This window comes from Capricornis sumatraensis, chromosome 2 (assembly GCF_032405125.1).
Source record: "Capricornis sumatraensis isolate serow.1 chromosome 2, serow.2, whole genome shotgun sequence".
Lineage (NCBI taxonomy): Eukaryota > Metazoa > Chordata > Mammalia > Artiodactyla > Bovidae > Capricornis > Capricornis sumatraensis.
In genome coordinates this window covers 198,394,787-198,420,313 of record NC_091070.1, presented here as the reverse complement: position 1 = coordinate 198,420,313, position 25,527 = coordinate 198,394,787, and the positions used below count along the sequence as shown (strand labels likewise).

Sequence of the window (25,527 nt, the reverse complement as noted above, 5' to 3'; positions counted from 1 at the left end):
GACTTACAGAAGTTGAAAACGAAAAAAAAAAAAAAAAAAGGACTGAAGGACGAGGAATTGTGTTTCCAAACTGCTTACAGGCCTAAACCAGAGGTATGGAAAGACTTTTGGGTGGATTTCCTCTAGAAGAAAGAAGCTGGGACTTTAGTCTTAAGAGGAGAACGGAGGGCTCTGTAAAGAATGAGGAGGAAGGAGATCAAAACCCCTTGGAAGGTCCTATGAGATTGTTCAGAGGGATGGTGTTTGCTCACAGCTTGGAGAGGTCCAGGGCCCTTCTCTTGAGGAAGGACACGGGAGTTCTCTGCCTCAGCTGGATTTCCACAGCAAGGTCGGGGACAGGACCCTATTTGGCATCTCTTCCGTAGGGTTGAGGGTCGTTTCCAGCAAGTTGAGAGAATGAGTAGTTTCCTCTTAACGTTGGTGCCTTTCTTGGAGTGAAGGGAAGGATCGGGGATCCCTCTCAACATTGAGAGAGTCTGGGGACTGCAGGAACCTGAAATGGTTTCTGAGGGGTGGCCCTGGGGTGGCGGGGCGGGGGGAGATGGCAAGCTGCTGCGCGCAGTGATGACACACTTCGGTTGTGGAGTGCTGGGATTCTACTTTGGAGATTTGAGAAGAAAGGCCCCTTCACTAATCAGAAGCTTGCTAAACAGTCCGAAGGAATCCACCAGCACTGATTTGAGAAGAAATCCATCCCCCAGTCCCCGCCCCTAAGACTGGGGAGAACTCAGGTCTGTAATAATCTCTCACGAAAAGAACAGGAGCAGAGAAGAGGAATTTTAAAAAGAAACCCCTAGCCCTACCCCAATCCATTGGAAAGTCAAGCACGAGGAGAGCAGGACTTTCAAAAGTGGTTTAGAGTTTGAAGAAACTCGAACTGGAAGCTGACAGGAAGTTAGGGGAGCTGAGGGGTGGGGATCAGACCTCTGTGTGGCTGGAGTGGGAGGGCATTCATGATTTTTGAGGCTGAGGAAGACCCAAGTGACACGGGGTCAGGGCTCCACAGGATTGACTAGGAGGGTGGAGGAAGTTTCTAGGTGAACCGGGGATCTCGGAAGTGAACGGAGGCGGCGTCCAAGTAAATGCCCGAGGCTCACGACACCCGGGCAGCGGCGGTGCGGGGCGCGACCAGTACTCACAGAGCGGATCTCCAGCGCCAGGGCGCATTGCAGCGCCTTCACTTTCGGCATCCGGGCGGGGTTGGGGCGGCGGGGACAGACCCCGGCCGCGGACCCGAGGGAGGCGAGGAGACGCAGGGCGGGGCGGGGACGGGGAGGAGACGAGGTGGCGGCGGCGGTGACGGCTGTGGCCCCCAGGCCGGGGCCCGCGGTCCAGCCTGGGTCCCGCCCGAGCAGCAGCGGTGCGCGGGGCGCGGACTCGTTGTCATAGCAGCCGGGAGGGGCGGGGCCGGAAGAGAAGCCCGGCGGGAACGCGCCGGAGCCGCCTCTCGAGTACGAGCGCCTGGGGGAGGGGCTTGGCGAACGCCGGGAGAGGAGGGGCCGCACGAGGAGGCGGGGCCGCCGAAGAGGCAGGGTGGGCGGGGCAGTTCGTCTGTGACATCAAACAATGAGCCCAAATCCAGAGGAGGAGGAGAATAGCTGTATTAATAGGACAGTGTGAAGGGCAGGGAGGTGGACTCGAGAGCCCTGAGTTCTAGCGTGGCAGTGGCAACTTGTGCTAGTGGCGTCTCCAACTATAAAGAATAATAATGATTTTTCGTTTTCTTATTTGAATTTCACGATATAGTTTTCAAAGCCAGCATGAGAAAACAGGGTTGGAGAAGATCCTTGTTCAGTTCGAAGCTATAACCAAGACTGGACCTCAAGAGCTGTACTGTAAAACTCTGGTTCCTCCCTGAGAAGAGGGCTGTCCGTCAAATCACCTATCTATTCCCAATCTCCTATTCTGTGACTTTTTGGTTACTGCATCCACCTTCCCTTCAGGATTCGTGTCTAATAACTGTGTATGCATCCCAGAGTATATTGTTTTAAATTGTTTAAAATTGAACTATCTATGAAGTGCCAACAGTGTTTATTGCTTTAAATTGAACTGTCAATGTAGTGCCTATAAATCTAGTTGTGAAGCACCTGAGCCAAAGATTGTCAAAGATTAAACGAATCTAAAATGTTGCTCAAATCAATAATTTTAAAACCATGTTTAGGGTGAAATTTAATCTCTGGTTCCTCTCTTTTCTAAGTCCAGCTTGAACAACTGGAAGTTCATGGTTCACATACTGTTGAAACCTGGCTTGGAGAATTTTGAGAATTACTTCACTAGCATGTGAGATGAGTGCAATTGCCTCATGAGTACATTCTTTGGCATTGCCTTTTTTGGGGATTGAAATGAAAACTGGCCTTTTCCAGTCCTGTGACCACTGCTGAGTTTTCCAGATTTGCTGGCATATTGAATGCAGCACTTTCATAGCATCATCTTTTAGGGTTTGAAATAGCTCAATGGGAATTCCATCACCTTCACTAGCTTTGTTTGAAATGATGATTCCTAAGGCCCACTTGACTTCACATTCCAGGATGTCTGGCCCTAGGTGAATGATTACTCATCATGCTTATCTGGGTCATGAAGATCTTTTTTGTATATTTCCTCTGTGTATTCTTGCCACCTCTTCTTATCTTCTGCTTCTGTTAGGTCCAAACCATTTCTGGCCTTTATTGTGCTCATCTTTGCCTGAAATGGTCTCTTGGTATTTCTAATTTTCTTGAGATCACTGGATCATTGAAAAAGCAAGAGAGTTCCAGAAAAACATCTACTTTTGCTTTATTGACCACACGATAGCCTTTGACTGTGTGGATCACAACAAACTGGAAAATTCTGAAAGAGATGGGTATACCAGACCACCTTCCCTGCCTCCTGAGAAATCTAAATGCAGGTCAAGAAGCAATAGTTAGAACTGAACATGGAACAACAGACTGCTTCCAAATTCGGAAAGGAGTACAACAAGGCTGTATATTGTCACCCTGCTTATTTAACTTTTATGAGTACATCATGCGAAATGCCAGGCTGGATGAAGCACAAGCTGGAATAAAGATTGCCAGGAGAAGTATCAATAACCTCAGATATGCAGATGACACCACCCTTATGGCAGAAAGTGAAGAAGAACTAAAGAGCCTCTTCATGAAAATGAAAGAGGAGAGTAAAAATGTTGGCTTGAAACTCAATGTTCAGAAAACTAAGATCATGGCATCTGGGCCCAACACTTCATGGCAAATAGATGGGGAAACAGTGGAAACAGTGACAAACTTTATTTTGGGGAGCTCCAAAATCTCTGCAGATGGCAACTGCAGCCATGAAATTAAAAGACGCTTACTCCTTGGAAGAAAAGCTATGACCAATCTAGACAGCATATAAAAAGCAGAAACATTACTTTACCAACAAAGGTACATCTAATCAAGGCTATGGTTTTTCCAGTAGTCATGTATGGATGTGAGAGTTGGATTATAAAGAAAGCTGAGTGCTGAAGAATTGATTCTTTTGAACTGTGGTGTTGGAGAAGACTCTTGAGAGTCCTTTGGACTGCAAAGAGATCCAACCAGTCCATCTTAAAGGAAATCAGCCCTGAATATTCATTGGAAGGACTGATGCTGAAGCTGAAACTCCAATACTTTGGCCACCTGACATGAAGAACTGACTCATTTGAAAAGATCCTGATGCTGGGAAAGACTGAAGGCAGGAGGAGAAGGGGACGACAGAGGATGAGATGGTTGGATGGTATCACCAACTCAATGGACAAGAGTTTGAGTAAGCTCTGGGAGTTGGTCATGGACAGGGAAGCCTGGCATGCTGCAGTCCATGGGGTTGCAAAGAATTGGACACGACTGAGTGACTGAACTGAATTGAACTTAGTGTGAAATATACATACAGAAGTATATAAACCAATTTCATCTTAAACAATAATAACAATAAAGCAATACCTGTGCAACTAACATCCAGCTTAATAGAACATTACCAGCATCTTAGACATGTCCCAAACATTTCATCGCCTTCCTTGCCCTAAAAGTAACCACTATCCTGACTTTGTCACAATAATTGCCTTGCTTTTCTAAATACTTTCGAGTTCATTATTGTATTTCTAATCAAGAAATTATTTAACTTTTTCCTATTATTGATGTGATATAGACATAATTAATACTATATGTATTAACTGACTTGCTTCTATCACTCTTACGCTGTAGGATTCTCACAGTGTTGATGCTGTGTAACAGGAAGCTTTTTCCATTATTGGACAGTGAAATATGTCCAACATAACACAAGAATATACATTGATTTAGTTATACTTAAAGAGCCCCTTGATGAAGGTGAAAGAGGAGAGTGAAAAAGCTGACTTAAAATTCAACATTCAGAAAACTAAGATCATGGTACCCAGTCTCATCACTTCATGATAAATGGATGGGGGAAAAGAGGAAACAGTGACAGATTTTATTTTCTTGAACTCAAAAATCACTGTGGATGGTGACTGCAGCCATGAAATTAAAAGACATTTGTTCCTTAGAGGAAAAGCTATGACAAACCTAGACAGTATGTTACAAAGCAGGGACATCACTTTGCTGACAAAGGTCATACAGTCAAAACTCTGTTTTTTCCTGTATGGATGTGAGAGTTGGACCATAAAGAAGGCTGAGCACCAAAGAATTGATGCTTTCAAAATGTGGTGCTGGAGAAGACTCTTGAGAGTCCCCTTGGACGGCAGGGAGATCAAGCCTGAAGGAAATCAACACTGGATATTCATTGGAAGGACTGATGATGAAGCTGAAGCTCCAATACTTTGGCCACCTGATGTGAAGAGCTGACTCATTAGAAAAGACCCTGATGCTGGGAAAGATTGAGGGCAGGAGGATAAGGGGATGACAGAGGATGAGATGATTGGATGGCATCATCGACTCAATGAACGTGAGTTTAAGCAAATTCTGAGAGATAGTGAAGAACAAGGAAGCCTGGCATGCAGTCCATGGGTTCACAAAGAGTCAGACGTGACTTAGAGACTGAACAGCAGCATTGATGGTTACCTGTACCGTTTCCATTTTTAGCTGTTAACAACAATGTTGTTGTAGACCTTCTAGTCCATGTCTACTAGTGCATATATGCTGCGGAGTGGATTGACTGGGTTTTAAGTTTTGTACATGTGGGACTTTAATAAGTAATGACACACCATTTTCCAAAGTTGTTGTATCAGTTAATATTCCTGCTGGGAGTGTATATGAGTTCTTGTTTTCCACAGATCTCATGATATTTGGATAGAAATCCAGGATCCAGGTTTTGTTTTGTTTCCTCTAATGAATAAGCTAGATTTCCCAACAATATCTACTAAACATTTTATGTTTTATCTCATTGATTTGTGGCACTGCCTGTATCATACATTAACTACCCAAAGTCCTGTCTTAAAGATTCCTATTCTGTTCTTGTGTTCTATTTGTCTTTCTTGAAATAGTATCACACTGCATTATTACTAGGCTTAATATCCCATTTAGCAAGTTTCTTTGTCCATCTTTCTCAATTTATTTAACTTTGTGATCTTTTATTGTTTTTTTTTATTTTAGAGTAAGCTTAAGTTTCTCATACAGTTCAACTGGAATTTTTATTATGATACATTAAATTTATAGGCTAATTTGGGGAATTGACATCTTTGTAATATTGCATCATCCTATCTAAGAACATAAAATGTTTCTCTCTCAGTTCATCTTCTATATTATTTGCTAGAGTTTTCAAATTTTCTGCATAAAGGTATACTTAATCCTGGGTGTTTAATTATAGTTTTTTTTTATTTTTGCTATTGAAACCAGTTTCTTACTTTTCATTATATTTGCTAGTTATTGCATCTGTAGAGACATTTTTATTTTTACAAGTTTAATCTGTCAAATCTGTTAAACTTGTACTATTTGGAATAGTTTTTCTGTGCCACTGATATTGATTTTTTTTATTGCAGAGATGATAAGCACTGTATTGTGTTTCGATTGCCACCATAACAAATCACTACAAACCTGGAGGTTGAAAACAATCCATGTTTATTATCTTACTGTTCTGTAGGTCAGAAGTCTGACACAGGTCTTCCTGTGCTAAAATCAAAGGATCAGCTGGGTTCCTTTCTAGGAGAACCTGTTTCCTTTTCAGCTTCCAGATGCCACCAGCATTCCTTGGCTCATGATCTTCTTCCTCCATCTTCAAAGCCGACAGTGAAGAGTCAAGTCTTTCTCAACCTGTTTCACTCTGACCTGCTCTTCTGTCTCCCTCCTTCCTCCTTTAAGGACTCATGATTACAGTGAGGCCACGCAGATAATCACCTTTCTCAAGGTCATGTGATTAACAATTCTAATTCCATGTGTCAACTTAATTCTCTCTTTGCCATTTAAGATAACATGTTCATAGATCCAGGGTTTAGAATATGAACATCTTTGGGGAATTATTATTCTGTCTCCCACAAGCACCAAGTGAAAGTGAAAGTTGCTCAGTTGTGTCCGACTCTTTGTGACCCCATGAACTATACAGTCCATGGAATTCTCCAGGCCAGAATACTGGACTGGGTAGTCTTTCCCTTCTCCAGGGGATCTTCCCAACTCAGGGACCAAACCCAGGTCTCCCTCATTGCAGGTGGATTCTTTACCAGCTGAGCCATAAGGAAAGCCCAAAAGGAATGATAATTGTATTGCATCACATTTCTTCTCAAGTGGCACTAGCGGTAAAGAATCTTTCTGCAAATGCAGGAGACACAGGAGACATGGGTTCAACCCCTGTATCAGGAAGATCCCCTGGAGAAGGAAATGGCAACCCACTCCAGTATTCTTGCCTTGAAAATTCCATGGGCAGAGGAGCCTGGCAGGCTGGAGTCCATGCGGTCTCAAAGAGCTGGGCACAACTGAGCGACTGACCACACACACATTGCATCAAAATATATCAGATGTGTTAAAAATCCTTGAGTTGGTAAAAATACTTGAAAGGGAAAAAAAGCATGAGTCAGCTTTGAACAATTTAAGAACCAACTCATTCTCTAATTTGATGAATAAAAAGAAAGAAGCAAGCATTCATATTAAATTTTTTGTTGGAATTATACCCCAGGGTGACCAAAGAATTGATGAGTGGTCTTTATAGGAGACTCTGAGTGATAAATGAACAGAGAGAATGAAGAATTAGAATATTCATGGCTACTAAAACCATTAGTGAAAAGCTGAAAAGGATTTTCATCATGGGTTGGGTCAGTCTGACAACATTCAAACACATTGATCAATCTTAATATCACGAAAAGAGAGAAAATCAGACATTATATGCCTTTTGGTACAATAAAATATGAACTTTCATGCCAAAAGAATCAAACTTGAATCTCGCCAAAGCATCCAAATATGTCACCAATGTACAGGAAATATAATGTTTAAAGTAACTAACTTGTTAAATAAAACCATAGGGATTTAAGCAGCAAAGTGAAGACCATATGATTTTTTTCAACAAATTGCAAAGGAAAAAATAAAAACAAAAAGGAGACCCTGTGGACCCTGTATATTAAAAGAGCTAAAAAGACAATCTAATATGAAGTGTCTACGAAGTAAGAGTAGAAATTTGAATGCTGACTTATTTAAGATAATCTTAAATAATTTTTAAAATCTTTTTTCTAGGAATGGAATGGTGCTGGGATCTAGTTCTTTAAAAAAAAGAACCTATATATTTTATAAGATCATATATACTGAAGCATTTATGGATGAAGTGTGATGTCTGGGATTTGCTCCAAAAACCTCCAGTGGAGGTGGGAGCTGTTAGTGATGGACAGTGGTTGAGGTATGGATAACACAAACTATCCTTTTAATTGTTGATGGTAGGCATGTTGGAGTTCATTATGGTGGTTTTTCTATTTTTTGTATGAATTTAGTTCTTATTAATTCATGCAAAAGTAGTAAGTAGGTGTTGAACAGTGCCAAATGCTCTTTCTACACTGATTATTGAGATAATCATGTGAGCTTTCAACTTTAGCCTATGTGCAAAGTGAATTACATTGAGTTATTTTGTTCCTGATATTATACCTTTCTTGTCGTCTTATACTTTGTTATTTTGTAAATATGCTTTTTATATTATTATCGGTAATATTTTACTTAGGTTTTCTCAGCTATATTCATATGAATATTGGACCTACAATTTCCCTTTGTCATTGTTTCTTGATTTTAGAATATGGATCATAAAAGCATATGATAGACTGCATGTTTTTACCCTTGTCCACAGATCTCTGATGTTCTCTTCATTTTTCTTCAATCTTTCGTTTCAGATTTTTCAAATTGTATAATTTTTTTGATCTGTCTTCAAGGCAACTAACACCTTCTGCCATCCCTAATCTTATGTGAAGCCATTCAGTAAAATTTTCATTTCATTCACTATACTGCTTAGCTCTACTACTACTGTCTCATCTAGTATACTAATTAAATTCCCGTTAACTCTTTCTTTTACGTTTCCACATGACTGCTGAGATTCCCGTTTTGCTCACACATTAGGATCATATTTTCCTTTACCCTCTGAGCATATTTTCCTTTAATTCTTTGAACATATTTACAGTAATTGTTTTAAAGTCTTATATCTGACATCAGACATCTATACCATATCAAGTTCTGTTCCTATTAGCTGCACGTTTCATAATCACGTTTTCTGTTTCTTGGTATGTCTAGTGATTTTTTAAATTGAATATTGGATATTTTGAATAACACATTGTGAAATCCTGGATTCTGGCTTATCTATTAACTTTTCTCTGAAGAGTGTTGACTTGTTTTAGCGGTCAGTTTAATTAAACTAATGCAGACTTAATGATATACTTTGTTACTGCAGATATGTGGAAATCCTAAGATGTTTTTGTAGCCCTTTTAACTTGGTAAAACTCAGCTTCTAAATTCTGTCTCTCCTATGAGTTTGTCAGTCTTGGTTGTAGACTTTAAGGCAAATCTGCTGCTCTGCTTAGGCATTCAATTATGTCTGACTCTTTGCTACCCCGTGGACCATAGCCTGCCAGGTTCCTGTATTCATGGAATTTTTCAGGTAAGAATACTGGAGTGGGTTGCCATGTCCTCCTCCAGGGAGGCAGATTCTTTACCACTAGTGCCACCTTCTTCCCTCTAGTGTGGGCCTTACTATATGACATGGTCCTTTCTTCTAAAGTACAGCCATCCTGGTGTGTCAGGTGGATTCCAGGAATATTAAGAGTGTTAAATAGGTCTCTCCACAGTGGAAAGTTCAGAATTCCAGTGTCCCCCAGCACTGCTTGATCTCAAGTAGCTCTCTTCTGTTCCCAACCCTGTAACAGCTGCTAAGTGGCAAGCATGAGGTGGTCTCACTGCACATGTAAAACTCATCCCTCATCACTGAAGTTTGGGGGGAATCCCTCATAGTTTCTAGGCTCTCTCCACACAGCTCCTGTCTTAGTTCAGTCAGCTAGAACAGTACATCACAGTTCGAGTGGCTTGTAAACCACAGAGATTTACTTCTTACTATTGTTGAGGCAAGAATTCAAGATCGGGGTGCCAACACAGTTGGGCTCTGGTGGAAGCCTCTTCCAGGCTGCAGAATCCTGTATCCTCACATGGTAAAGTGGGCGAGAGAACTCTCTGTGGTCTCTTTTATAAGTGCACTAATCACATTAATGGGGCTTCCCTGGTGTCTCAGTGGTGAAGAATCTGCCTGCAAGGCAGGAGATACAGGTTTGATCCCTGGGTGGGGAAGATCCCCTGGAGAAGGAAATGGCAACTCACTCCAGTATTCTTGCCTGGAAAATTCCTACAGCCCATGGGGTCGAAAAGAGTCGGACATGACTTAGCGACTAAACAACAATCACATTAATGAAGGCTCCATTCTCATGACCTGCTTACCTTTCAGAGGCCCTAACCACAGATCCATTGCACCGGGGGTTAGGATTTCAGCGTGTGTACTGGGCAGAGGACACAGACGTTCAGTCCATAGTGATAGCTTGAAGGTGTTACCTCTGTCACAGTTTTAACCTCATACAAAAATTCAGCTGCAAATTTCTAAGTCCCAGGCCTAGAATTTTCAGTAAAAATTCTAGCAGGCCTGGAATAGCAGCGTTGTGAATGGCATCACTATAATTAATGATATCTCGGGAAGATTTATAACTGCAGGTAGCAGATAAAACAGAAATAGTGCTGCTTCTACCCTTCCCCTCCTTTTATCCTCTATGAAATTTTATGGGAAGCAAGTCTAATAAAAAATGTAAGCCCTTAATCTTTCTCAGAGATCTTATCTCATTTGATGAATACTTGGAGGAAATAAATTATTTTTTTTCTTTTATAGTCGACTTTGCATTTATGAAGTGAGGATGGTAACTGAGACTCCCTGGCCAAATGGCCAGAAGGTCAGAGACATTTTTAAAGACCTCTTTTATCTTTCATTTGTGTTCAGTCTCCTAAAGGAATTGATTTAGTAACAACGAAGTCAGTGTCTTCATTAGTGATCAGCCAAACAAATAGCCATAGTAACCATTCAGTGATGGTGTATTATATACAGGCGTTGCATGGGGTACTTTATATGAATAATTATATACCTCACACATCTCTACAAGGTAAGTACTTGAATCCTCATTTAAGAAATGAAGAAAAAAACGCAGACTAAAGACTTACCATGCTCACACAGATAGTACCTGGCACGACAGGAATGTAAACCTCAGTCTGCCCTATTCCAAAAGCAGCCTTCTTTCTGTTAAAAAAACGCTGCCTCTCATTACATATTAGCTTTATAATATCAAAAGCAAACATGCCAATTAGTTTCAGATGCAATACAACCAGATAAGCATGATGACAGCAGTAACTGTTATATTAATAGAATCTGTTACATATGTTGTTATGATCTTTCATCTGAATATAAATTTGTTTCTGAAAGTATGTTTCTACCACTTGATTCTCAGAATGAGTCTGTGTATTTTAAAATAGAACTATTTCTAAACCCCTAACACTAGACTGTAGTCTTATTTCTCACTGACCATGGTGTGGAAGGTTTATGAGAAACAAGACTTTTAAAATTTCAGATAGAGTTTGAAATGAAAAGATAAAGCAGGATTATATAGAAGAGTATGAATTGTACCCCTTGGAAAAATGTGCTTTGTCTTGATATGCATTATGTACCTTAATAATACATACCCAAAAGAATATTTTGTTTTATTAATCTTGCCTCCCTATGTAAGATATGCTGGTTCAGCCAATAATAATTAGGCTGCCATTCCCCTGATGGAGTTTTAGAAATTAATAAGCCAATGAGGAAACATTTCCAATTTTTCATATAAAAGTCTTAAGAGAAAATGGCTGTGTAACAGGCCAGGTTGCTTTTGAGAAGCAAGAAGTTAGAATGGGAGGAGACACTGTCAAATTTCTAGCCCAAGTTACAAACTGAGTCTGCTGGAATTGGGCATTACTTCCAACTTGGGGATCGTGGTTTTGAGATTCAACCACACTGTCTCCAAATTTTGCACAAAAGTCCCCAAATGACTAGGAGCTTTGCATCAGCTGTAAGCCATATCAATCTTAGGGAAGACTTCTGAACAAGGAAGATCCTCTTGTGATGTTGGACTTAGTTGTTGAGGGAAGGAAGATATTCGGATGTATATACCATTTGTTTTTGTCCACAACTACCAAGCTGAAGCTCCTGGAACACTGAGCACTTGTGGTAAACTGAATAATGGTCTCCCAAAGATGTCTATGTACATATCTCTGGAACATATGGATATTACTTCCTATAGCAAAGGACTTTGTAGATGTGATCAAGTTAATGATATTGAGATAGGGAGATTATCCTGCATTATCCAGATGGGCCTTATGTAATCACAAGGGAAGAAGTCAGAGTCAGAAAGAAGGTAATGTGATTATGGAAGCAGAGGGAAAAAAAGTGATGTGGGGCCTGGGGCTGAGAAATGAGGACAGCTCTTAGGAACTAGAAAAGGCAAGGAATGGATTCTCCCCAAGAGATTCTAGAGGAACCACACTGTCAACACCTTGATTTTATCAGACTCATTTATAAGACATTTCAGACTTATGACTACCAGAACTATAAGATTTGAAGAAATGTGTTGGCTTCCCAGGTGACTCAGTGGTAAAGAATATGCCTGCCAATGTGAGAGACACAGGAGACATGGGTTTGATCCCTGGGTCAAGAATATCCCTTTAAGGAAGAAATGGCAACCCACTCCAGTATTCTTGCCTGAAAAAAATCCCATGGACAGAGGAGCCTGGCAGGCTACAGTCCATTGGGGTTGCAAAAAGTTGGAAATGACAGCGACTCAACGCACAAGCCATTAAGCTTGTGATAATTTTTTATAGCAGCAGTAGGTAACTAATAACAGTACCTGATTTGGTCAAGTTACACGTGTATTGGGAATTCCCTGGAGGTCCAGTGGTTAGGACTCAGAGCTTTCAATGATTGGGCCCATGTTGGAAGCCTGGTTAGGTAACTAAGATCCCACAAGCTGAAGGGCACAGCCTCCAGCCAAAAGAACTGCAGGTGAATTGAGTTAAACAGGCTGACTGTAAATTTCTTAAACTAACCCAGAATTAATTTTGCAACAGAAATTACAAATTTAAAAATCATGACACAAATAGTGTCAAAGGACTTGTTAAGCCATGCTCTCAGGAAATGAACAATTAATTCCTTGGCAGTGTCTATTGAGGGTGGTTTCTTGGCACACTGGGTGATAAGCAGCCTCTTCTAGTCCTTCTAGGCACATGCATGTTTCAACAAAATATAAGTCTAATACCAGTCCCTGGGGGAAAAAATCAGGCATATTAATTGAGAGCATAGACAAAAACATAAGGCCATGTTGGCACCAAATGATTGCCTTCCTACCCTGTGCACCCCTGGGTATTCCATTTTGGATATTCTTTCTCAAACAGATGTGGCTGCCAGTGCCTCTGGGCATCTTCATCTGCCCTGTTCTTATAAGGAACAAGAATGAAGATAAGCTGGGTTTCTCCCCATGTTATGGACAAGACATGCAGTTTGACCCCAACACAAAGACCTCTTTTGTATTACTCCTCCCTCAGCGTCTACCCAAGAGAACAAGGTTGGCCTCTCACCTGCCCCTCAAAGTTCTGGGGATTTTTAAAAATAAAGTTGACAGCTCTCACTTAGAGAAATAATGGTTGAGAATACCTCAAATTATGTATCTGGCCCAACCCAGACTAATGAAATTACCTTTGGGAGCAAGGCGTGCGTGTGTGTGTGTGTGTGTGTGTGTGTGTGCGCGCGCGCGCGTGCATGCTCAGTTATGTCCGACCCTTTGCTGCCCCATGGACTGTAGCCCACCAGGCTTCTCTGTCCATGGAATTTTCTAGGCAAGAATACTGGAGTGGGTTGCCATTTTCTTCTCCAGGGGATCTTCCCAACCCAGGGTTGAACTGCAACATTTGTGTCTCTTGCATTGGCAGGCAGATTCTTTACCACTGTGCCACTTAGCAAGCCCTGGAAGCAAGGCTTAGGCATCTATAGTTTTACAGTTTCTCCAGGTGATTGTAGTCAGGATTGAGAACAACTGATCTAAGCCAATCATGAAAATAATCAGTTCTGTTCAGCTCAGTCGCTCAGTCGTGTCCAACTCTTTGCAACCCCATAGACCACAGCATTCCAGGCCTCCCTGTCCATCACAAACTGCTGGAGTTTACTCAAACTCATATCCATTGAGTTGGTGATGCCATCCAACCAACTCACTCTCTGTCATTCCCTTCTTTTCCTGCCTTCAATCTTTCCCAGCATCAAGGTCTTTTCAAATGAGTCAGCTCTTCCCATCAGGTGGCCAAAGTATTGGAATTTCAGCTTCAACATCAATCCTTCCAATGAACACCTGGGACTGATCTCCTTTAGGATGGACTGGTTGGATCTCCTTGCAAGGGACTCTCAAGAGTCTTCTCCAACACCACAGTTCAAACGCATCAATCCTTTGGTGCTCAGCTTTATAGTCCAAGTCTCACATCCATACATGACTACTGGAAAAACCATAACCTTGACTAGACAGAACTTGTTGATAAAGTAATCTCTCTGTTTTTGAATATGCTGTCTAGATTGGTCATAACTTTCCTTACAAGAAGTAACCGCGTTTGAATTTTATAGCTGCAATCACCATCTTCAGTGATTTTGGAGTCCCCAAAAAATAAACTCTGACACTGTTTCCCCATCTATTTGCCATGAAGTGATGGGACCATATGCCATGATCATAGTGTTCTGAATGTTGAGCTTTAAGCCACCTTTTTCACTCTCCTCTTTTACTTTCATCAAGAGGCCCTTTATAGTTCTTTGCTTTCTGCCATAGGGTGGTGTCATCTGCATCTCTGAGGTTATTGATATTTCTCCCAGAAATCTTGATTCCAGCTTGTGCTTCCTCCAGCTCAGCATTTCTCATGATGTACTCTGCATATAAGTGAAATAAGCAGGGTGACAATATACAGCCTTGATGTACTCCTCTCCCTATTTGGAACCAGTCTGTTGTTCCATGTCCTGTTGTAACTGTTGCTTCCTGATCTGCATGCAGGTTTCTCAAGAGGCAGGTCAGGTGATCTGGTATTCCCATCTCTTTCTGAATTTTCCACAGTTTATTGTGATCCACAGAGTCAAAGGCTTTTGCATAGTCAATAAAGCAGAAATAGATGTTTTACTGAAACTGTCTTGCTTTTTCTATGATCTAGTGAATGTTGGCAATTTGATCTCTAGTTCCTCTGCCTTTTCTAAATCCAGCTTGAACATCTGGAAGTTCATAGTTCACATATTGTTGAAGCCTGACTTGGAGGATTTTGAGCATTACTTTACTAGTGTGTGAGATAAGTACATGTGTGTGATAGTTTGAGCATTCTTTGGCATTGCATTTCTTTGGGATTGGATTGAAAACTGACCTTTTCCAGTCCTGTGGCCACTGCTGAGTTTTCCAAATGTGCTGGCATATTGAGTGCAGTACTTTCACAGCATCATCTTTTAGGATTTGAAATAGCTGACTATGCCAAGCCTTTGACTGTGTGGATCACAATGAACTGTGGAAAATTCTGAAAGAGGTGGGAATACCAGACCACCTGGCCTGCCTCTTGAGAAACAAGTATGCAGGTCAGGAAGCAACAGTTAGAACAGGACGTGGAACAACAGACTGGTTCCAAATAGGAAAAGGAATACGTCAAATCTGTATATTGTCACCCTGCTTATTTCACTTATATGCAGAGTACATCATGAGAAACGCTGGGCTGGAGGAAGCACAAGCTGGAATCAAGATTTCTGGGAGAAATATCAATAACCTCAGATATGCAGATGACACCACCCTTATGGCAGAAAGCGAAGAAGAACTAAAGGGCCCTTGATGAAAGTGAAAGAGGAGAGTGAAAAAGGTGGCTTAAAGCTCAACATTCAGAACACTAACATCATGGCATCCGATCCTATCACTTCATGGGAAATAGATGGGGAAACAGTGGAAACAGTGTCTGACTTTATTTTTTGGGTGGCTCAAAAATCACTGAAGATGGTGCCTGCAGCCATGAAATTCAAAGGTGGTTACCCCCTTGGAAGGAAAGTTATGACCAACCTAGACAGCTTATTAAAAAGCAGAGACATTGCTTTGTCAGCAAAGATCCATCTAGTCAAGGCTATGATTTTTCAAGTAGTCATGTATGGATGTGAGAGTTGGACTATAAAGAAAGCTGAGCGCCTAGGAATCGATGCTTTTGAACTGTGGTGTTGGAGAAGACTCTTGAGAGTCCCTTGGACTTCAAGGAGATCCAACCAGTCCATCCTAAAGGAGATCAGTCCCAGGTGTTCATTGGAAGGATTGATGTTGAAACTTAAACTCCAATACTTTGGCCACCTAATGCGAAGAGCTGACTCATTTGAAAAGACCTTGGTGCTGGGAAAGATAGAAGGCAGGAGGAGAAGGGGACAACAGAGGATGAGATGATTGGATGGCATCACTGACTCAGTGGACATGGATTTGGGTAGACTCCGGGAGCTGGTGATGGACAGGGAGGCCTGACGTGCTGCAGTTCATGGGGTCGCAAAGAGTCGGACATGACTGAGAGACTGAACTGAATTGGAATTCCATCACCTCCACTAGCTTTGTTTGCAGTGATGCTTTCTAAAGCCCACTTGACTTCACATTCCAGGATGTCTGGCTCTAGGTGAGTGATCACACCATCGTGATTATCTGGGTCGTGAAGATCTTTTTTGTACAGTTCTTCTGTGTATTCTTGCCACCTCTTCTTAATATCTTCTGCTTCTGTTAGGTCCATACCATTTCTGTTCTTTATTGTGCCCATCTTTGCATGAAAATTTCCCTTGGTATCTCTAATTTTCTTGAAGAGATCTCTAGTCTTTTCCATTCTATTTTTTCCCTCTATTTCCTTGCCCTGATCACTGAGGAAAGCTTTCTTATCACTCCTTGCTATTCTTTGGAACTCTGCATTCAAAATTGCTGACCAAATTTTAGTCATCAGTATTATGGATAGAGGGCTTCCCAGGTGGCGCTAGTGGTAAAGAGCCTGCCTGCTAATGCAGAAGTAAGAGACATGGGTTTCATCCCTGGGTTGGGAAGATCCCCTGGAGGAGGAAATGGCAAATCACTCCAGTATTCTTGCCTGGAGAATTCCAAGGACAGAGGAGCCTGGTGGGCTACTGTCCATAGGCTCACAAAGAGTCAGATATGACTGAGTGACTAACTCACACACATTATGGACCTAACTTCATCCCATAATACTCATACACTGACATCTTAACAGTACCTCAGAATGTGATTGCATTTTTAGACAGGGTCTTTAGAAAAGGTAATCAAGGTTAGATGAGATTGTTGGGGTGGGACTTAATCCATGGGCATCCTTATAGGAAGAGGATTTTAGGACACAGACACACACAGAGGAAAGACAGTATGAAGACAGAGAGAGAAGATGGCCTCTCTCAAACAAGCTGGAGAAAGCCTCAGTAGAAATCAGTCCTGCCAAACCTTGATACTGGACTTCTAGCCTCCAGAACTATGAGAAAATAAGTTTCAGTTTTACCCTGTCAGTCTGTAGTATTTTGTTATGACAGCCCTAACAAGTTGCAATCAGTTTTAAAAAAAAATTGACCTCAAATCACTGTACACTGTTATCCAAGGAACACTCATTTTCTGAACTCTGTTCAATCATAATAGCCTTTGTCCTAAGAAAATATCACATACGGGTAAATTGCTTTTACTTGCAAATAACAGAAAACTCGATTATTTTTGGCTTACAAAACAAAGATATTTAAGAATTTCAAATAACAAGAGCTCTTGAGATGGTCAGCAGAGGGATGCTTCAGAAACTCACCTAGTCTGAAAACTTAAGGCCTTTCTATCTTTCTCTTTCACTGTCTTTAGCACATATTTGTGGATATTGTTCTCGCTGTTTGAAAAGTTGTTAGTCTTCAGGGTGGTTGTCCATAATAATACCAGGAAAAAGGAGAAAGGGCAGCACCCATGAACCAGAATGTTATGCCTGTCCCTTTTTACAGGAAAATAAAAGCTCTTCCAGAAGCATTTCAACAGATCTCTGTTTACTAGGTCACATGGCTTCCTGAAGCTGTTCAGTTCATTTCAGTTCAGTCACTCAGTCGTGTCTGACTCTTTGCGACCCCATGAATCACAGCACGCCATGCCTCCCTGTCCATCACCAGCTCCCGGAGTTTACCCAAACTCATGTCCATTGAGTTGGTGATGCCATCCAGCCATCTCATCCTCTGTCATCCCCTTCTTCTCCTGCCCCCAATCCCTCCCAGCATCAGAGTCTTTTCCAAGGAGTCAACATTTCACATGAGGAGGCCACAGTATTGAAGTTTCAGCTTCAGCATCATTCCTTCTAATGAACACCCAGGACTGATCTTCTTTAGAATGGACTGGTTGGATCTCCTTGCAGTCCAAGGGACTCTCAAGAGTCTTCTCCAACACCACAGTTCAAAAGCATCAATTCTTCGGCACTCAGCTTTCTTCACAGTCCAACTCTCACATCCATACATGACCACTGGAAAAACCATAGCCTTGACTAGACAGATCTTAGTCGGCAAGGTAATGTCTCTGCTTTTGAATATGCTATCTAGGTTGGTCATAACTTTCCTTCCAAGGAGTAAACGTCTTTTAATTTCATGGTTGCAGTCACCATCTGCAGTGATTTTAGAGCCCAGAAAAATAAAGTCAGCCACTGTTTTCACTGTTTCCCCATCTATTTCCCATGAAGTGATGGGCCCAGATGCCATGATCTTAGTTTTCTGAATGTTGAGCTTTAAGCCAACTTTTTCACTCTCCATTTTAACTTTCATCAAGAGGCTTTTTAGTTCCTCTTCACTTTTGCCATAAGGGTGGTGTCATCTGCATTATCTGAGGTTATTGATATTTCTCCCGGCAATCTTGATTCCAGCTTGTGCTTCTTCCAGCCCAGCATTTCTCATGATGTACTCTGCATATGGTGAGGCTAGAGTGGAATAACTCACAAATGGAAAAAGAAGTTAGTATCTCAGAACCGGTGGTTCCAATCCTGATTAGAACCACCTGGGGGAATTTTTACACTATATATGCCTGGGCTTTAGTCTCAAACGTTCTGATTCCATACATACAGATAAATTAAATTATGCATTCTATAAATATTGGGCTTCCCTGATGACTCAGTGGTAAAGAATCTGCCTGCCAAAGCAAGAGACATGGGTTTGAGCCTTGGGTTGGGAAGATCCCCTGAAGAAGGAAATGGCAATCCACTCCAATATTCTTGCCTGGGAAATTCTGTGGACAGAGGGGCCTGGTGGGCTACAGTCCAAGGGGTTGTAAAGAGTCAGACATGACTTAGCAACTAAATAATAACAACATAAATATTATGTCTATACTTTTATGTAAAATTAACATAAACATAAATATAAACATTTAATGTAAGTACATAAAATGTAATATCAATGTATATATAGCATGAATATTTGTTTTATATAAATACTAATATAAATATACACATAAATTTATATAAACAATATATAAAAATACCATTAATTAATATATAGGGAAATATAATGTTGCTATCTATAAGCTTTACATAAACAGAAATATAAACTATTATATATTTTATATAAAATTTATATAAATATATACATTTCTTAACTATACAGGTGATTCTACTGTGTAGTCAGATTGAGAATCACTGGCATAGACCAAATATCATTCATTCCATGGTACCACCTGGAATAAAATTGGGATTCAAATAGCAAGTAGGCAGAACAGAAAAATAATAGGATAGAAATTAACATTTTGTGGCAGACACATCTAGAAATGATTTGCTCATAAAACAGGGAAGATACAGCTGGATCTGGGCATATTTGGATACTATAAGATTGAAATGATCAGTCAATCTCTTTCCCTGCTCTTTCCCTTTCTCCTCCATCTCCCTTCCATCTCATCTCTCGTCCTCTCCATCTTCCTCTCTCTCCATCTCTCTCTCTTGCACTTCATTATTTCTTCCCTTCATATCCCTCTCCTTCTATGCCTAGCACATCTTCATTACAAAGGTTAGATCATGGTAAGCAGGATTATAAGAAATATTTCCTATGGAACAAAAACAGATCATTCAATCATTGACTGAATCCTCTCAGTGACAGAAATCTCACTGCCTTCCATGGAGTTAGCACATGAGACAGCATGAGTTATGTTCTGCACTAGGCCACCTGCCCAAACTAACAACTGAAACTTGCTACAGAAGAAGCACCTTTTTCTAGTTCACATGAAGATGTCACATAGGTTACCAGAGACCCTGGTATTGTGAGGCTACCCTTTCTACTGCTACATGGCTATAAACTTTATGACATTCTCTTTCAATAAAGCAAAACCTACCTCCTCAAATATTAATATTCCACTCAATGATCCATTTAATGACTTGGAGGTGCTTAGAGCACATTGGCTTCCTCCTTTCCAGTCTCCATGACATGTTTTCCTCTCTAGGTTTCTCAGCCCCAGGTCCTCCTCCTGCTTTAACAGGGCTCAGATTCCCCCACCATCCCACCTCTCTCTTCTCTGAATTTGCTTTTGAGTGGTCAGTGCCCCTGTTAACCTGCAGCATCCTGCCCTGATCACTGTAATAGGGAGAGTCTTCCCACAGATGGGGTGACTTCATTACTCTTGAAGAAGAGAAAGATGAGGTGGAAAATCAGAGCCTTATTTGCAGAGATCACCTGCTGCCAGCTGTGAAGAAGGTAGACCTAGGGAGGCTCATGAAGTCAATCATGGAACGAGTTTCAGGGATGCGGTGATGACCGTCAGTGCTCTATGCTGTTAGGAGGTGAGCAGAGAAAATGCTTAAGGGATGTGGCAATCACTGCGGTCATCAGTGAGTGTCATTAGATAAGTTTCAGTTAATGGATAAATGCCAGATAAGGTAGTAGAGGCAGCAAGTATAACAGAATGAAGAGCTTGTAGATGGCAGTTACAGGGAGGAAACAGTCCAGAAGGTGGACGTCAGGGGGCTTAAGGGTGGGAGAAATTTGAGTGTGGCTAAAGGCTGACCAAAGAGAGGCAGTAGAGAATTGGAGAGAGGCTGAGCCTGGGAGCAGGAAGATGATTATCAGAGCTCGGCCTGGAGGATTCAGAAGATTCAGATTTAGTTTGCTGATTTTAGGAGTCAGCAAAATGGACTAGAATGGGTGAATTTAACTCAGATGACCATTATATCTACTACTGAGGGCAAGAATCCCTTAGAAGAAATGGAGTAGCCATCATAGTCAACAAAAGAGTCTGAAATGCAGTATTTGGATGCAATCTCAAAAACAACAGAATGATTTCTGTTCATTTTCAAGGCAAAACATTCAACATCACGGTAATCCAAGTCTATGCCCTGACAAGTAATGCTGAAGAAGCTGAAGTTGAACGGTTCTGTGAAGACCTACAAGACCTTTTAGAACTAACACCCAAAAAAGATGTCCTCTTCATTGTAGGGGACTGGAATGCAAAAGTAGGAACTCAAGAAAAACCTGGAGTAACAGGCAAATTTGGCCTTGGAGTACAAAACAAAGCAGGGCAAAGGCTAATAGAGTTTTTCCAAGAGAATGCACTGGTCATAGCAAACATCCTCTTCCAATAACACAGGAGAAGACTCTACATATGGACACCACCAGATGGTCAACAGCGAAATCAGTTTGGTTATATTCTTTGCAGCCAAAGGTGGAGAAGCAATATACAGTCAGCAAAAACAAGACCAGGAGCTGACTGTGGCTCAGATCATGAACTCCTTATAGTGAATTCAGACATAATTGAAGAAAATAGGGAAAACCACTAGACCATTCAGGTATGACCTAAATCAAATCCCTTATGATTATACAATGGAAGTGACAAATAGATTCAAGGATTAGATTTGATAGACAGAGTGCTTAAGAACTATGGACAGAGGTTCGTGACATTGTACAGGAGGCAGTGATCAAGATCATCCCCAAGAAAAAGAAATGCAAAAAAGCAAAATGGTTGTCTGAGGAGGGCTTACAAATAGCTGTGAAAAAAAGAAGAAAAAGCAAAAGAGAAAAGGAAAGATATACCCGTTTGAATGCAGAGTTCCAAAGAATAAGAAGGAGAGATAAGAAAGCCTTTCTCAGTGATCAGTGCAAAGAAATAGAGGAAAACAATAGAATGGGAAAGACTAGAGATCACTTCAAGAAAATTAGAGATACCAAGGGAAATTTTCATGCACAGATGGGCACAATAAAGGACAGAAATGGTATGGACCTAACAAAAGAAGAAGATACTAAGAAGAGGTGGCAAGAATACACAGAAGAATTGTACAAAAAAGATCTTCATGACCAAGATAATCATGATGGTGTGATCACCCACCTAGAGCCAGACATCCTGGAATGTGAAGTCAAGTGGGCCTTAGGAAGCATCACTATCAATAAAGCTAGTGGAGGTGATGGAATTCCAGTTGAGCTATTTCAAATCCTTAAAGGTGATGCTGTAAAACTGCTGCCCTCAATATGCCAGCAAATTTGGAAAACTCAGCAGTGGCCACAGGACTTGAAAAGGGCAGTTTTCATTCCAATCCCAAAGAAAGGCAATGCCAAAGAATGCTCAAACTACTGCTCAATTGCACTCACCTCACACGATAGCAAAGTAATCCTCAAAATCCTCCAAGCCCGGCTTCAACAGTATGTGAACGATGGACTTCCAGATGTTCAAGCTGGATTAGAAAAGGCAGAGGAACTAGAGATCAAATTGCCAATATCCATTGGATCATAGAAAAAGCAAGACAGTTCAAAAACATCTATTTCTGCTTTATTGACTATGCAAAAGCCTTTGACTCTGTGGATCACCACAAACTGTGGAAAATTCTGAAAGAGATGGGAATACCATATCACTTGACCTGCCTCTTGAGAAATCTGTATGCAGGTTAGGAAGCAACAGTTAGAACAGGACATGGAACAACAGACTGGTTCCAAATAGGAAAAGGAGTGTATCAAGGCTGTATATTGTCACCCTGCTTATTTCACTTATATGCAGAGTACATCATGAGAAATGCTGGGCTGGAGGAAGCACAAGCTGGAATCAAGATTGCTGGGAGAAGTATCAATACCCTCAGATATGCAGATGACACCACCCTTATGGAAGAAAGCGACAAAGAACTAAAGGGCCCTTGATGAAAGTGAAAGAAAAAGGTGGCTTAAAGCTCAACATTCAGAAAACTAAGATCATGGCATCTGGTCCCATCACTTCATGACAAATAGATGGGGAAACAGTGGAAACAGTGGCAGACTTTATTTTTGGGGGCTCCAAAATCACTGCAGATGGTGATTGCAGCCATGAAATTAAAAGACACTTACTCCTTGGAAGGAAAGTTATGATCAACCTGGAAAGCATATTCAAAAGCAGAGATATTATTTTGCCAACAAAGGTCCGTCTAGTCAAGGCTGTGGTTTTTCTAGTAGTCATGTATGGATGTGAGAGTTGGACTGTGAAGAAAGCTGAGTGCCGAAGAATTGATACTTTTAAACTGTGGTGTTGGAGAAGACTCTTGAGAGTCCCTTGGACTTCAAGGAGGTCCAACCAGTCCATTCTAAATGAAATCAGTCCTGAATATTTGTTGGAAGGACTGATGTTGAAGCTGAAACTCCAGTACTTTGGGGACCTGATGTGAAAAACTCACTCATTTGAAACGACCCTGATGCTGAGAAAGATTGAAGGTGAGAAGAGAAGGGGACAACAGAGGATGAGATGTTTTGATGGCATCACCGACTTGATGGACATGAGGCCTGGCGTGCTGTGGTTCATGGGGTTGCAAAGAGTCCAACATGACTGAGTGACTGAACTGAACTGAACTGAAGCCTGGAGGATTCAGGAGAGTCTGAGGTCAAGGTGGAGGGACTGACCATGAACAAGTAGAATAACAGATGTTCCCTGGAGCTGAGGGAAGGATAAATGATCTGTGCATAGCAAAGGGGAAGCCTTCTTTGAAATGAAGGCACCGAAAGGATTATATAAGGATTTTATAAGACGAAGCATCTCAGTGCAAATATGTCTCTCAGTTCTTCTCTCCTCCTTTCATCAAATATTTATTGAGTCCCTCTCTTTCTCCCCTCTGCCAGGAAGCAGATACAGAGAAATATAAGACAAAGCCTTTGTCCTTGCAGAGCTCATAGCCTCAATAAGGATGACCCTGCTCTTCAGCTGTCCCTCTGCACCGACAGGACCCAGCCCAGCACCATACGTGTGTGGACCACTTTTCTGGTAGCCCACGATGTCTCCTCTAAGTCTCCAGATGCTCTTGATTCCTTAATCATTTTGTCAAAGTGGTATAGGAGAGAACACGACTCCCTGGGATGGTCGGATGAGGGAAAAGAAAAAAGTCAGGGATGGGTCAAGTGGGGAAGAAATAATAAATTGTTAGTTTAAAGTAGAGGTCTCCCCTTCTGGAGAGACTTGAGTCTATGTGGAGAAATAATTTCAAGACATATACACTACCATGTGTAAAAGAGATGCACCATGGGAAACTGCTGTGTAACACAGGGAGCCCAGACTGGTACTCTGTGACGACCTAGAGGGGTGGGAGGGAGACTTCAGAGAGAGGGGCTGTGTACAGAAATCATGGATGGCTTGCACTGTCGGATGGCAGAAGCCAACACAACACTGTAAAGCAATTAATCTCCAATTAAAAAAAAACAAACTCTCCGCAGTTATTAAAAAAGAAACCCAGAGGACACACACAGGACAGTCCAGGGAAGCAGAAACAGGACTGAAGTGCTTTACACAGGAAGTGGGATGAGTTCTGAGGCTTGGGTGTTGGGAGGACGGGGCCTGAGAATGCCTCAGGTGTGAAGGAGGAAGGGAGGAATGGAAGCACCTTAAGACAAGGTATGTGAGCCCCTAAAAATTCGTTTCTGGATAGAAAAACAAGCAGACTGAATTGAGGGATGGAAGTGATGTAAAGGCCCTGAGCTTCCAGGTGACGCACTGTATACTTGTGAGTTTGTGTATGAGGCTGGTCCTTGGCCCTTGAAGCCAAGGACCACATCTTGGCTACTTTATGCCCAGTAGTCGTTACTGTACCTGAGCAGATCTGGGTTTTTTGAACCCTGAATCTTATACAATTTGGAGGCCCCTTTAAGAAAAAGAATACAAAATTTATAATGAAAATCAAGAAAGTGCTATTTAAAATGAGAGAACAAATCAAAGATTAATGTTTTAATTTCAAAATCCGGGAAAAAATCACATTATTTGTATTATTGAATAGCTGCCTATACACTTCTGCACTACTTTTCATCTTGTGTTTCTTGAGTTTTCTCTTTGATCATCTTTTTATATGACAACAATTTTTGTCAAATAATTTTCCTTTCAGAGAACAGAAAGATAATTTACTTTCTTCTAGCATGATTGATCAAAATTGGATTTTTATTTTCCAGAATGCAGAAGAGTTCATTTTAGCTTTGGAACACTCCTTATTTGTCATGTTTTGTAGAATTTTCAGACTGTTGTTTTTGACATTTCTGTTGAGTTTCCTGTCCGAGGTGCTATATGAATTCAGGCCATCTCACTGCCTCGTACAGTCCTTATGTGCACACTCTAAACCCCCACCATGTTATTGCCCACATCTCTGTTCTAGAGGCCCTGCACCTTTGGTGACAATGGGTTAGTTGGTCCCATGGGCAGTGGCAATATTCCTGGAAGCCACTTCTGCGTTTGGGATGGCTAACAATAATTGAGCAGTCCATAGGGAGTGACATAAACAGCCCAATAAATGGGCCTCTTAGGCGGAACTAGTGACAAAGAACCTGGCTGCCAATGCAGGAGAGATGAGAGAGACGGGCTCCTTCCCTGGGTCAGGAAGATCCCCTGGAGGAGGGCACAGCAACCCACTCCAGAATTCTTACCTGGAGAATTCCATGGACAGTGGAGCCTGGCGGGCTATGGTCCATAGGGTTGCAAAGAACTGCGACCTTCAGAATACAACTGAAGCAACTTAGCACGCAATCCACTGAACCCAGACTTCAACCCAACTTCCCAAAGTGCCTATGGCCGCCTCATTGCCACCATATGTGAAACCAAGTAAGGCAAAGGGGAGACTGGAGACAAGG

At 41.5% G+C, this 25,527-nt stretch overlaps 1 protein-coding gene across 1 annotated transcript in view; it reads right to left on the bottom strand.

Moving 5' to 3' along the window:
- Positions 1-1,190, bottom strand: part of SPATA6 (spermatogenesis associated 6) — a 160,873-nt gene extending 159,683 nt beyond the window's left edge. The window contains exon 1 of the mRNA XM_068965676.1: positions 1,140-1,190. Within this exon, the coding sequence (XP_068821777.1) occupies positions 1,140-1,190 (51 nt within the window). The remainder of the gene's footprint in view (positions 1-1,139) is intronic.
- Between the last annotated feature and the right edge of the window lie 24,337 nt (positions 1,191-25,527).